This window comes from Schistocerca nitens, chromosome 6 (genome assembly GCF_023898315.1).
Source record: "Schistocerca nitens isolate TAMUIC-IGC-003100 chromosome 6, iqSchNite1.1, whole genome shotgun sequence".
Classification (NCBI taxonomy): domain Eukaryota; kingdom Metazoa; phylum Arthropoda; class Insecta; order Orthoptera; family Acrididae; genus Schistocerca; species Schistocerca nitens.
The window spans coordinates 719,196,264-719,210,118 of NC_064619.1; the positions used below are offsets into that span (position 1 = coordinate 719,196,264).

The 13,855-nt window shown below is 43.4% G+C and overlaps 1 protein-coding gene across 2 annotated transcripts in view; it reads right to left on the bottom strand.

Annotated features, from left to right (window-relative positions):
• Positions 1 to 13,855, bottom strand: part of LOC126262423 (uncharacterized) — a 97,197-nt gene that overhangs the window by 63,721 nt on the left and 19,621 nt on the right. The window contains exon 1 of one of the 2 annotated variants that reach the window (XM_049959057.1): positions 8,511 to 8,641. The exons of the other annotated variant lie outside the window; for it this stretch is intronic. Coding sequence (XP_049815014.1) covers positions 8,511 to 8,542 — 32 coding nt within the window. The 5' untranslated portion in view covers positions 8,543 to 8,641. Of the gene's footprint in view, positions 1 to 8,510; positions 8,642 to 13,855 lie in introns of those variants that run through there. 2 annotated transcript variants of the gene reach the window in all.

Below are 13,855 nucleotides of genomic sequence, written 5' to 3' on the forward strand. Positions count from 1 at the left end.
GTTTTGTCTTTGCTCGTTTTGCTTCGCTGGCCACCGACCACAATCACTTTCCAAACATGTTTTCGGCGACAAGGACAGGTGGAGCAGCGAAAGGCACAAAAATTGATCGCTTGCGAAATATGCTAATCTGCCGCGAAATTAGATTAAGCCTCGTGCCGTACAAGATCGAAGGGAACCGTAATTGGAAACTAACGATCTTTTTTTTTTTTTTAAAAAAAACCCTCAAGAATTGCTGCTGCATTACCAAGGATACGGTCATAGGCCTTCAAGCGTAAAACGACTGGACCATGCAGGGCTCGTCTCTGGCGGCTGGCGTTTAGGTCCCGGCTTCGATTCACGGGAACGGTCTTCTATTTTTCCACATAGTAAGTTTGAAAAGTTCACGGAATGACCACCAGATGTCAGCACTAGCACAATGAGGTTCCCGTCTGATAACACGTCGTCCTTAATAAGTAAACACGTGACTTGTTAGTGCTCTGCGTAGAGATCTGTGGTACGGGCGTCTCTGTTGTTATTCCCGTGTAATGATTTATGAAGATAGAAAAATCGAGATTCGAGCAGTGATTAAGTACTTTGTGGAGAAAGGTATGAAAACAACGCACTGCAACTCCTCTCCCTCATATTCAGGTGTTTGCAAATGGACAAACGAGTTTAAATGTGATCGGGACAGCTTTGATGGTCGGCCAAGATGTGCTACTACTACCTCAGGAATTATTGCAAAAGTGCATGAAATGGTCGTGAAGGATCGCCTTCTGAAAGTACGAGAAACTGTTGAAGCTATAGGGTTGTCATGGGAAAGGGCGTGTCATATTTTAACCGTGGTACTGGATACGAGAAAAGTATCTGGTAGACGGGTGTCGCGGCGCTTAACGTAGGAGTAGAAACGCTTTAGACTGGAAATGTCCGAACAATGTTTCACCCGTTTGCAGAGCAACCAATAGGATTTTTTGCGCCTCTTTGTGACCTAAGACGAAACTTGGTTCCACTGATATACCTCAGAGGCAAAACAACCGTCAGATCACTGGAAACATGTTGATCCCCACACTAGCAAAGAAAGCAAGGGAAACACGGGAAGTCATGGCGTCTATTTTCTGGGATGCGAGAGGGATTCTGCAGATGGATTACTTTCCCACCAGTCAGACAACTACGGGACAATACTACGCTACCTTCCTGGACCAATTACATCTACAGGTACGACAAAAATGGTCAGGTTTGGCAAGGAAGAAAATCATTTTTCAGTAAGACAACGCGCGCGCTCACACATGTGTCGTTGCCATGAAAAAAAAATTTAAAAAAATTGCTTGAACTAAAATACGAATTGTTACCAAACCCGCCTTATTCCACTGATTTCGCTCCACAAGACTTCCACCTCTCCCCAAGCTCAAAATTTTCCTCTGTGGATGGAGATTCCCTTCACTGTAATGTTTTATGTTACTGTCGATTACGGAATTCGTTCATATTTTGAACATCATCAGAAAGTTCCAAAGCAACCCGGCAGTTTTATGTGCTGTGTACAGTCTCCATAGCACCCTCACTGTTCCTACGTAGGCTGACGGCGATATCGTCAAAAAGCAAGTCTCGATTGTGAGCGGCTTATGTGCCATGATCCACACGTCATGACGCAGTATACAATCCTTTCGTCGCAGCAGAGAAAGGGACGCGAAATATGGCTTTCACAAGCGTGAAAGCGCACACGCCCATTTCTGAAATGCCCGTTTCCAAAAACTGACAGTTGACAGAAGGAAGCGGAAGACCGAAAAGTTGTAAATCATCTCATCATGAAGAATATACCTGAACAGATACAAAAGAATAAGGAGGAGAATCATACGCGAATGTAAGAGGGAAAAATAAACCAGTGGGTTATAGAACAGAATAAACCTCGTTCTGCAAAAAGGAAATTTACTCTTAGCTCCTCAGAAAACTTATTCGAAAAATAAATGCATTTTCCTAGGGCATGTATGTGATTTTGATGGTGACTGTATACAGTGAGATAAATGTAAGGAATGGTGACGTCAGGACTGGACGGATTATGAAAATCTACGGCGTTGTCTCTGGGGCTACTGCTGAAAGATTCCGTGTGTCAACTCTTGCCCTACTGAACGAGTGTTCTTATCTGCCAGTGAGAGTAAAAGTACACAGTTGACGCTTATGCATTATCGCTCTTATTGTGTCTGTCTAAAGAGTAAGAGTGGATTCAGTTTTATAGTGATTAGTGTGTAGGAGCTTAGATGAGAGATTGCTAAATTAATAATTAGAATGCAATAAAAGGTTAAGTAGATGTCAGAAGTTTCTCCTTAACTGCGTACACTTACCAGAAACCCCTTTACCTAATTACATAGTTTTTCTCTTTTTGCACGAAACAATACTTGTCTAACACGAAAATACTTCACTTCATCGGCAAAAAAATGTACGTTTTCTGCAGTTGCGATATCACTCAAATTTATTTGTTTTTTCGTTACATCCCACAAAGTAAATACAGGTCGTTACTGTTGTTATGGAAACATTCGTTTCTGGGTACTTCCAATATCAAGAAATACTTTAGTCGGATTACGAATTCAGCGATGGATATTGAAATCGGTGAAATGTGTGTCTAGGTCAATCAATTTTGTGTCAAAGTAGTTCTCGTATTTTCGATTTTTTTAAATACAGGAACTGGAAATTCATTTATTACGCGAAATGTCAGAGAAATCGGGACAGTTTCTTCGTTATTACATTCTCTTACAGTACCACTAAAAAAATTGCTTACGTCTTTCCAGCTCCGATTATCGCAGACGAGGACGTTTTACAGATCGTTGAAAGCTGGAAAGATCGCGTCGATGTAGACGACGAGTTTTCCAGTATTTCAGTTAGCATGCACACTAATCATAAATGTGGAACATGACGAAAAGTGTGTGGCATTTAGGTGCACATTCGAGTCGCGAAATAAATGAAACGGTGAACGATAGCGAAAAATTTGTCGGAAATTTGACGCTAAAAAAGACACCATAAAAACAGTACACATGTTTTCCCTAAAAACCATAATATTCTGTGTATAAGCTTCGGTACAGTATGTAGCTATAAGAGTAAATTCTGACAGGAATTTGAATTACTGTAATGTTATAAGATTTGAGCAAATCTAGAATACAGTTCTCTGTAAGCATGCTTTTTCAACATAAAATTCTTTTACCAGAAAAGATATTTCGGTGCCGTCGGTGTTAAATGTTTTTCACTGTACATCTACATACATACTCCGCAATCCACTATACGGTGCGTGGCGGAGGGTACCTCGTACCACAACTAGCATCTTCTCTCCCTGTTCCACCCCCAAACGGAACGAGGGAAAAATTACTGCCTATATGCGTCTGTACGAGCCCTAATCTCTCTTATCTTATCTTTGTGGTCTTTCCGCGAAATGTAATTTGGCGGCAGTAAAACTGTACTGCAGTCAGCCTCAAATGCTGGTTCTCTAAATTTCCTCAGTAACGATTCACGAAAAGAACGCCTCCTTTCCTCTAGAGACTCCCACCCGAGTTCCTGAAGCATTTCCGTAACACTCGCGTGATGATCAAACCTACCAGCAACAAATCTAGTAGCCCGCCTCTGAATTGCTTCTATGACCTCCCTCAATCCGACCTGATAGGGATCCCAAACGCTCGAGCAGTACTCAAGAATAGGTCGTATTAGTGTTTTATAATCAGTCTCCTTTACAGATGAACCACATTTTCCCAAAATTCTACCAATGAACCGAAGACGACTATCCCCCTTCCCCACAACTGCCATTACATGCTTGTCCCACTTCATATCGCTCTGCAATGTTACGCCCTAATATTTAATCGACGTGACTGTGTCACGCGCTACACTACTAATTGAGTATTCAAACATTACAGGATTCTTTTTCCTATTCATCTGCATTAATTTACATTTATCTATATTTAGAGTTAGCTGCCATTCTTTACACCAATCACAAATCCTGTCCAAGTCATCTTGTACCCTCCTACAGTCACTCAACGACGACTCCTTCCCGTACACCACAGCATCATCAGCAAATAGCCGCACATTGCTATCCACCCTATCCAAAAGATCATTTGTGTAGATATAAAACAACAGCGGACCTACCACACTTCCCTGGGGCACTCCAGATGATACCCTCACCTCCGATGAACACTCACCATCGAGGACAACGTACTGGGTTCTATTACTTAAGAAATCTTCGAGCCACTCACATACTTGGGAACCAATCCCATATGCTCGTACCTTAGTTAGGAGTCCGCAGTGGGGCACCGAGTCAAACGCTTTCCGGAAGTCAAGAAATATGGCATCCGTCTGATACCCTTCATCCATGGTTCGCAAGAAATCATGTGAAAAAAGGGCGAGTTGCGTTTCGCAGGAGCGATGCTTTCTAAAGCCGTGCTGGTGCATGGACAGCAACTGTATTTTTGTGCTCACCACGTTCTTTGCCACGTACTAATGCTAGCACCCCTGCAGAAGTTCCTGGCTGGGTTTCCTCCGCTGGGCTACTATCTGCTCCTGTCGTGTTATTATACTCGATGATGCGAACTGTAGTTCCGTCTCCTGCCATTACAAGTGGAGGAGCAACATCCTCTGCCGAATAAACATTAGGAATGTATGGGCATATTCTCGTTACTGCAAATGCTTTTGATGCCTTCCCTGTCCGTTGCTATCCGATGGTAGGCACTTCTGAATGAACCACCGCAGTTCTGAGTACCTCTGCCCAAACCGCATTACTTGACAAACGCATCGTTAGATCTTACCACATGACAGACGACTACTACGAAGTCGACACGGAAGCGGTACCATGTTGACTTCACAGCTAATGATTTTGAGTATAACACAAATGTTTTGTTATCTGAATACCACGAAAGAAAAGAGGAGCAACAGCAAATATCTGGTGTTTACGACAACACTCTGTACGGCAATGATTAGCCAGTTCCAGATTCCCGCCAAATGCGGGATGGAGAAACTTAAAGTGAACATTCTTAGACGATGCGCACTACTGATCGCACTTCTCTTAGTATAGCAAGCTACCGATTATAAGGGCTAGTGCGGACGCGAGACCGGACTGATAACGGAAAGTTAGTATGTGCTTCGGTCGGAGAGGCTGAAGTTCGTGTGAGCATGTCCTTCCAGCATGAGGCAGTTTCATCAGCGTTGTAAATCTGTCCTGGGAGAAAATTGCTCTGTTCGATGGAACTAAAGAATTCATTGCAAAAAGCATCATCCGCGTCTTTGTTACGACGAATCCCGTATCGATATTTAAATTGAGTCAGCCGTCCTGAAGAAGCGTTAAATGTTTCCTTCAGTCGTCAGAGCTATACGGAACTCCCTTTCTTTCTCTATTAACATGTGACCTCTTACGGGCACTCTTTCTCCTCTTTTCTGCCGGAACCACAAATGCAGTGCTTCATCTAATTTAGCGTGATCATCGGGTCTTGGCTGTCAGCTCTGGTTGTAAAATTTAGCGGTTTTCCTTTATTTTCCTTTTAAGTCTCTCACTGTTTGTATTGCTATCCCCTAATACCGGGAAATATTTGCTGGAGATGTGCCTTTATCTAATTTTTCCACAACTTCCGCTTTCCGATTTTCAGAACAACACGTTTGCGTTTGTCTCTCGTCTTTGTAGCACATGTCAATTGTCTGCAGCTTCAGTATCAAGAAGCAACATGGTATAGGTTAACATTCATTGACAATCACCCAGTTTAGGAGCTGCGGTGTTATTGAGATCTGCCGGCTGCTGGAAAAGTATCATGAACAATGCTTTCCTCCGGGCAGTGTTTACTAGTGTGCTTTCATTTCGTATCAACGCCGAGCAAGAATTACTAAGGGAAACATTTCAGGAAGAAAAGTCAAATAATTTTCTTTGCTGTCCGCTTTAAATCAGTTGGGAAAAGACTAAACACACATATACATAAGAAATCGGCCGTGGACCTGTTACAAGTGTAGAGTCTCTCGTCTTTGTAGCACATGTCAATTGTCTGCAGCTTCAGTATCAAGAAGCAACATGGTATAGGTTAACATTCATTGACAATCACCCAGTTTAGGAGCTGCGGTGTTATTGAGATCTGCCGGCTGCTGGAAAAGTATCATGAACAATGCTTTCCTCCGGGCAGTGTTTACTAGTGTGCTTTCATTTCGTATCAACGCCGAGCAAGAATTACTAAGGGAAAACACCGCCGGCCGCGGTGGCCGAGCGGTTCTAGGCGCTTCAATCCGGAACCGCGTGACCGCTACGGTCGCAGGTTCGAATCCTGCCTCGGGCATGCTTGTGTGTGATGTCCTTAGGTTAGTTAGGTTTAAGTAGTTCTAAGTTCTAGGGGACTGATGACCTCAGCTGTTAAGTCCCATAGTGCTCAGAGCGATTTGAACCATTTGTAGAGTCCCCACGTTTACCCGAAATTAACAACGTAAAAGTATTTCAGGGATCGGTATTGGCGCCCACATCGTCTTCCAGCTGTAAAACATAAGTCACATGCGTAATAGCGTATTCTAAACGAAAATATCTAGCCTGTACTACAAAGTGCTAAAACGTCACCTCGTCACTCGATCCCAGTTACAAGCCCTCCTTCTGACGGCTTCCATAGGCAACAAAAATTTAAAATGCTGTCGTATCTACTCATTAAGAGGTGCAGGATCGTTACAGTTAAACCTTCGCTACTTGAAAGGACCCCCACGACAAACGAGTGATCGTACGACAAGGAAATATTGTGGAAACATTTGTAAGGATATGCACATTTTAAGTTCAGAATGGCAGGGTGACGTTTGTTAATTGTGTACCATGTTTACGTTTCAGGTTACAAACATTGATCAACGTGATGACGACCTGTATCCACGACAGACTGGAACCGCTCTAGAGATTGCTCTACTGCTGTCCCAAACAACGGTGGACAATGAAATGTTCAGCTGTCGTGACACAACTCGTGCACTGTTTGAAGACCACACATTGCGTCCAGCATTATCAGCCATGGCGACAGTAACTCCTCAACAATTTGTGGGGGAAGTGGACCCTCGGCTTCTCCCAGGAGCAATTTCCAAATCGCTGGTCAGTTCTACTTTTCGAATCCTGTTCTTCAACACCGGCGCCGAAAGAGGACCTCTCGGCTTTTCTTTAATGCGTCAATATTCGCGAAGTGCACCAGCACTATTACTATTATTTTGATAAATCACCTTTACGAATAACGTGTTGGTCACCTACGTTGACTGTCTGCAACTGTAATGCACTCTGATGCTTGTGTTTCAATCCTGCATCGCCATAGCGAGTTTCGGCGTCTAACGGAAAGTCACGACTCTAACACACTGCAAATCCTGCAGCACACAATCTGGACATAGTTCCTATAAAGTATGGTACACATACAGTCAATAGTTTTCCGTGTATACTGGCTCAAGAAGCGAAAGTTTAATCATAACCACACTGTATTATAGTACGTTAAGGGATTATCAAAAAAACTCAAGTATTAAAATTAGAAAAAGAGGCAACCTAACTCATGGTGCACAAATTACCCAGAGCAAATACATATAATATTTGAGAAAGAGAGCTCTTGGCGACTTTAAGCAAAATTTTGCAGATAATTTCAAACCTTTTCGAAACTATTTGGCGGCGAATATGAATAATGAAAGGAAAAAAAAGTTTATCGTTTATTTTCTCTGTTCATGCAGTAAAACTCCAGCATCACGCATTATTTTTGAATTTATTACTGCATTACTGCTAATTCTATTCGCAACACATTTTGCGAACGGTATCTACACATGCCACAAGCATGTACATGCAAAAGTACAGTACTGTAAGACACGTAGTTTAGGATATATGGTGTCATAAAATTTGGGCTGCGTGAAAAACCAGCTTTTCTTAAAACTGACTCTACTCATTCAGCGTTTGATAATTAGAGCACTTGCGACGTGCAACAGACATTAAATACAATCTATATCCTTGGCTTTGGCGTGTCTGTGGGTGAATAATCCGAAACTAATAATACGAAGATAATTAGGGTTTTGCATCATCAACGATATAGGTTTTACTAGTTTAATGTCAAAAGTTTAACACAATAACTTATTTGGAATGTAGTAAGTTCTTTGACGTCGTTTTATACGTCGAATTCGATTATTTAAAGAATTGGGGGTGTGTCGTTAATAGTTCGTCCTAATTATAACAGGCATTTTTTTCTTTTCAGTAATATCTACACTAAGCAGATTCAGAAGGATGTGGGTTGGAGTAAGTACTGGGAGATGAAGAAGCTTGCACAGGATAGGGTAGCATGGAGAGCTGCATCAAACCAGTCTCAGGACTGAAGACCACAACAACAACAACAATATCTGGGCTGAAAAATTCGTAAACCGTTCAATAAGCTTGCCGTATTTTGTCGGGACCCAGGATAACCTCGTGTTAAGCGATTTTTCGCCTTAGGTATTTTCGTATAAAAAGTTATACACTGTTGTTCACTGTATTCCACTGTGCAGCGTGACAGGGGCAGGGGTGTGGCACTGATGGTCAGCGGTGCAGACGGCTGCGGGAACCGTACCTGGGGTCCGCATCCAGCGGCTGCAGGTGCATGCATCAAGGGCCACTCCTGTCCTCTCCTCTCGGCGTCGTTTCCGCACCCGCTGGCCAACGCGTCTTCAGGAGTGGGACGAGTCCGAGGCGACCGGGCGGTCACCGGTGCGCTCGCTAGCGCGTGCGTTACTGCGTGCCCGCATCTGCCTCGCAGCGCAACGGCGGCGGCGGCGGCGGCGCGCGCCCGCGCCACTTCCGCGGCCGAATCTGGAGCTCGCCAATGGCAAAACGCGGCCAAGAGTTCGGCGGCACGCTATTGGGCGACGCCGCCGGAAGGGTGGGTCCGGCGAAGCCAATCGCGGTGGCGGCCCGCCGGGGAAGGGGGTTGAAGCGGAAGCGCGTGGAAGGGATAGCCGGCCCCTTCGTTTCCCCAGGGCGCTTTTTCCAGCCGCCGGTCTTCTATCGGGTGTCGAAAGCCGCTTCGCGTGAAATGGCTGCCCTATCACTCTTTCCACCCCTCGCACGACTCTGACAGCGAGAACGCTGCTTCTCATTGTCACCCGCGCCGTGCGTTCACACCTGCAGTGGTTATCTGATATTTGGCGTTTATTTCCACCACAATTCTATATTGTAGGGTCTGCGAACCAGTACATCGTGACAAGGGGGATGTTTTCTGCATCTACATAGACATATTCACACTTCTAACGCCACTCTACGGTTCGTGGTGGAAGGTACCGTGTGCCACTACCGGTCATTTCCCTTCCTGTTCCACTTGCAAATACAACGAGGAAAACGCGACCGTCTATATGACCTAATTTGTCTTAACTTCGTGGTCCTTACGTGAAATTTATTCTGCAGTCAGCTTCAAAAGCCGGTTCTCTAAATTTTCTCGATAGGGTTCCGCGAAAAGAACGTCGCCTTCACTCCAGCAATTCCTATTTTAGTTTCCGAAGGATCTCTCTAATACTTGGGTGTTGTTCGAACCTACCGCTAACAAATACAAAAGCAAGCTTCAGAATTGCTTCGATGTGTTCCTTTGATCCGAACTGGTGCGGATCGTAAGCACTCGAGCTGTACTCAAGAATAGGTCGCACTAGCCTCCTACATGCGGTCTCCTTCACAGATGAACCACACTTCACCAAAATTCTGCCCGCCGGAGTGGCGGAGCGGTTCCAGGCGTTACAGTCTGGAACTGCGCGACCGCTACGGTCGCAGGTTCGGATCCTGCCTCGGGCATGGATGTGTGTGATGTCCTTAGGTTAGTTAGGTTTAAGTAGCTCTAGGGGACTGATGACCTCAGCAGTTAAGTCCCATAGTGCCCAGAGCCATTTTAACCATTCTGAACCAAAATTCTCCCAAAAGCCGAAGTCGACCCTACCCTAATGGAGACATACTCGTTCCATTCCATATCGCTTTGCAATGTTACGCTCAGATATTTAAACGACGTGACTGTGTCAAGCAGGATACTGCTAATGCTGTACTCGAATGTTATTGGTTTGTTTTTTATGCTCATCATCATTAATTTACATTTTTCTACATTTCGAGCTAGCCATTCATCACATCAACCAGAAATTTCGTATAAACCATCTTGTATCCTTCTACAGTCAATCGACTTGAAAACATTTCCGAACACCACAGCATGATCAGCAAACAAATGCAGATTGCTGCCCTCTCTGTCCGCCAGATCATTTATGTACGAGTATACAAAACACAACAGCGATCCTATCACACTTTCCTGGGGCACTGCTGACTATAGCCTTGTCTCTGATGAACACTAGCCTTCGAGGAAAACCATACGTTCTTTTCAGGTCAGTTCATGAATGCAGCTTGGGAAGAATCACTTCATATACGCACCTGTCCGTACTATTATTAGTTGATTGTACTTTTAAGATATCTATAGGATCGGAAGTTTATTTACAACTTGTACACAAATAAAACTGCCGTTATAAGACTGCAATGATGGGGAAGGGAAACTGTTGTTGAGAATGGAGTGGAGCAGGTTTCTAGCACATCCCCGATGTTAGTCACTCGACACAATGAGCAAACTGTGAAGGAAACCAACGAGAAATTTGGAGAGGAAAAAAAAAATGCGATGACATTGTAATTCAGTCAAAGACTACAAAGGACTTGGAAGAGCAGCTGAACAGAATGAACAGCGTGTTGAAAAGTGATTGATTACAGGATCCACGTCCACAAAAGTAAAACAAGGGTAATGGAATGCAGTGGAATTAAATCGGACATTGCTGAGGGAATTAGATTAGTAAATGAGACGCTTGTGGTAGTACATGAGTTTTACTATTTGGACAACAAAATAAATCACGATGGTAGAAGTAGAGTCGAAAGAAAGTGCAGAATTGCATGGGAAGGCAGCTTTTCTAAATGATACAATTTTTGACATGAAATTTAAAGTGTTACGAAGCTTTTTTGTTAAAAGATTTGTCTGAAACGTTCCTCATACAGCAGTGGAACGCGGGCTCTGAAAGCACAGACAAAAAGACAGTAGAAGCTGGTGACGTGTGGTGCTACAGAAGAAGGCTGAAGATTTAATAGGTGTATTGGATAAATAATGAATTAGTGAATAGAATCGCGGTGACAAGAGCTTTATGGCCTGACTAGAAGATGGAATCGGTTAATAGCACACGTCTCGAGGAACAATTAATTTGCTACTGGAGTGACGAATGGGAGGTAAAAATTGTAGACGGAGATCAACGCCTGACTACACCTAACTGGTTCAGGTGTAAGCAGACTGCGGTAATTGTACAGATATGAACAGACATTCTCAGGATACTACGGTATATTGATAATTTTCACTTATGGACCGTCTGACAGCAACTGAATAAAACACAATTTTAGTGCCATACGCGTTTCGCCTTTATTTTCTGCAAGGCATCATCAGTGGCCTGGAATATGTACATATGTTAGCTATTTTATTTACATTTTTGTCACTGTGCCTATAGGTTATAAACAGTTCTGTGTGGTTGGTATTTCCTATTAAGTTGTAATGTTTTGAAGTGTACTTACAGGTTGCGTAGACAGTTTCTTACATATTACGCTCCTGTTGCATTTTTGGAGTTGTTCTTCTTCCTATGAGCGCCAATTTGCTGTTTTTTCCGCATTCCACAGCACTATGCACTGAGCACTTGTTTTAATGCAATGTTTTGGTTTCTGTTGCCGACTGTCAAATGTTTTTGCCAAAGATCGAATATTACTGCCAAACTTATGAGTGTAACTGTTGAAGTATCTGTGGTCTGTTCGTGTATGCATTTGTGTGTGCGTGTGTGTGTGTGTGTGTGTGTGTGTGTGTGTGTGTTTTGGTGTCGTATTAATTTAATTTAATTTAATTTAATTGTATTTATTTATTTATTTTTGTTTTTGTCCTATGTATGTGTGTGTGCGTGTTTTGGTGTAATATATATTTTTTTGTGCTGTGTGTGTGTCTTGTCTGTATTTTGGTGTTATGTAATTTTTTTTTTTTTTTTTTTTTGAGGGGGCTGTGTATGTGTGCGTGTCTGTGTGTGTCTGTGTGTGTGTGTGTGTGTGTTTGTGTGTATTATGGTGTTATATATATTATGTTATCATTTCCTTTATTAAGTGTAGTAGGGAGCCTGTGTTGATGTGTGTTTGTTCATTTATCACATGTTTGTTTTCTGCTATGGCTTTCTGGATGTGGAAGTTTTCTTGCATTTGTATAAGATGTTTGTCATGGTTGCTTATTCTCATTATTTTCATTTCTTGTTCCATGTTTGTAGGATGATGGTTGTAGTGTTTTAAATGCTCTGCAAATGTGGAATGGTTTGTTTCATACTTCCAACATCTGATATGTTCTTTGTATCTTGTTTCAAAATTCCTGCATGTCATGCCTATGTATACTGCATCACAACTTTGACACTCAAGTTTATATATTCCTGATTGTTGGAATTTGTCCCTCTTGGTAGTTGGCTGGCTTAGGTGTGATTGAAGGGTTTGCCCAGGCTTATATGCTATTTTGAAGCCCTGTCTCTTCAGGATGTTTGCAACTCTGTGTGTTAGTTTATGTGTGTAGGTCATGGTGTATGTTGTGTCGATTCCCTAAGGTCTCGACACAATGAGTGGCTAGGTGCACGCGAAACTAACGCAGACAGGCGTAAATTCTGAAACAGGAGACTGGATGAAAACTATAAAGAAAAGAAGAGAGATTTTAATATACTTAACTTTAATGTAGTCTTGTTCTTGTTGAAATACATCTCTTGCATAGTAGTAAGCAATTAGCAATGATACACATGGCGCCTTGCTAGGTAGTAGCGATGGACTAGCTGAAGGCTATTTAATCTGTCTCTCGGCAAATGAGAGGAAGACGTGATACGTCTTGTCGCAAGCTATGTCGTCCGTACAACTGGGGCGAGGTCAAGTCCGTGTCTTGTGACCTGCCATGTGGTGGCGCTAGGATTGCGAGTACACAGTGGCGACACGCGGGTCCGACATGTACTACAGGACCGCGGCCGATTTAAGTTACCACCTAGCAAGTGTGGTGTCTAGCGGTGACACCACATTCCTCCCCCGCAAATCGGCGAACGGTCGTGAGATAAGGCTTCCGCCCGCCGTGGGGAGGACCCCATGTTGACGTATGCGATGAGGTGGGGAGCCTAACAACAGGCGAGGCTGTGCCACCCGCACCCGGCCATTCGGTCCGAGGGGAGCTAGGAAACGCCTGCAAACCTAATCCAATGTGCTTTGCACGCGTGGGTTCGAATCCCATCCTCGTCGCCAAAATATTGTTGTGTCGATTCCCTAAGGTCTCGACACAATGAGTGGCTAGGTGCACGCGAAACTAACGCAGACAGGCGTAAATTCTGAAACAGGAGACTGGATGAAAACTATAAAGAAAAGAAGAGAGATTTTAATATACTTAACTTTAATGTAGTCTTGTTCTTGTTGAAATACATCTCTTGCATAGTAGTAAGCAATTAGCAATGATACACATGGCGCCTTGCTAGGTAGTAGCGATGGACTAGCTGAAGGCTATTTAATCTGTCTCTCGGCAAATGAGAGGAAGACGTGATACGTCTTGTCGCAAGCTATGTCGTCCGTACAACTGGGGCGAGGTCAAGTCCGTGTCTTGTGACCTGCCATGTGGTGGCGCTAGGATTGTGAGTACACAGTGGCGACACGCGGGTCCGACATGTACTACAGGACCGCGGCCGATTTAAGTTACCACCTAGCAAGTGTGGTGTCTAGCGGTGACACCACAGTGTACCATCTGGTTCTTTTCTGTGTGGTGTTGTCATTGTGTGTGTTTGTTGAGTGTGTTTGTAAGTTTTCAGCTTGTGAATTCTTTTGTATTGTGGAAATGTTGTGTTTGTTTTTTATTTGTGTTTTTATTTTTTGATTGAGCCT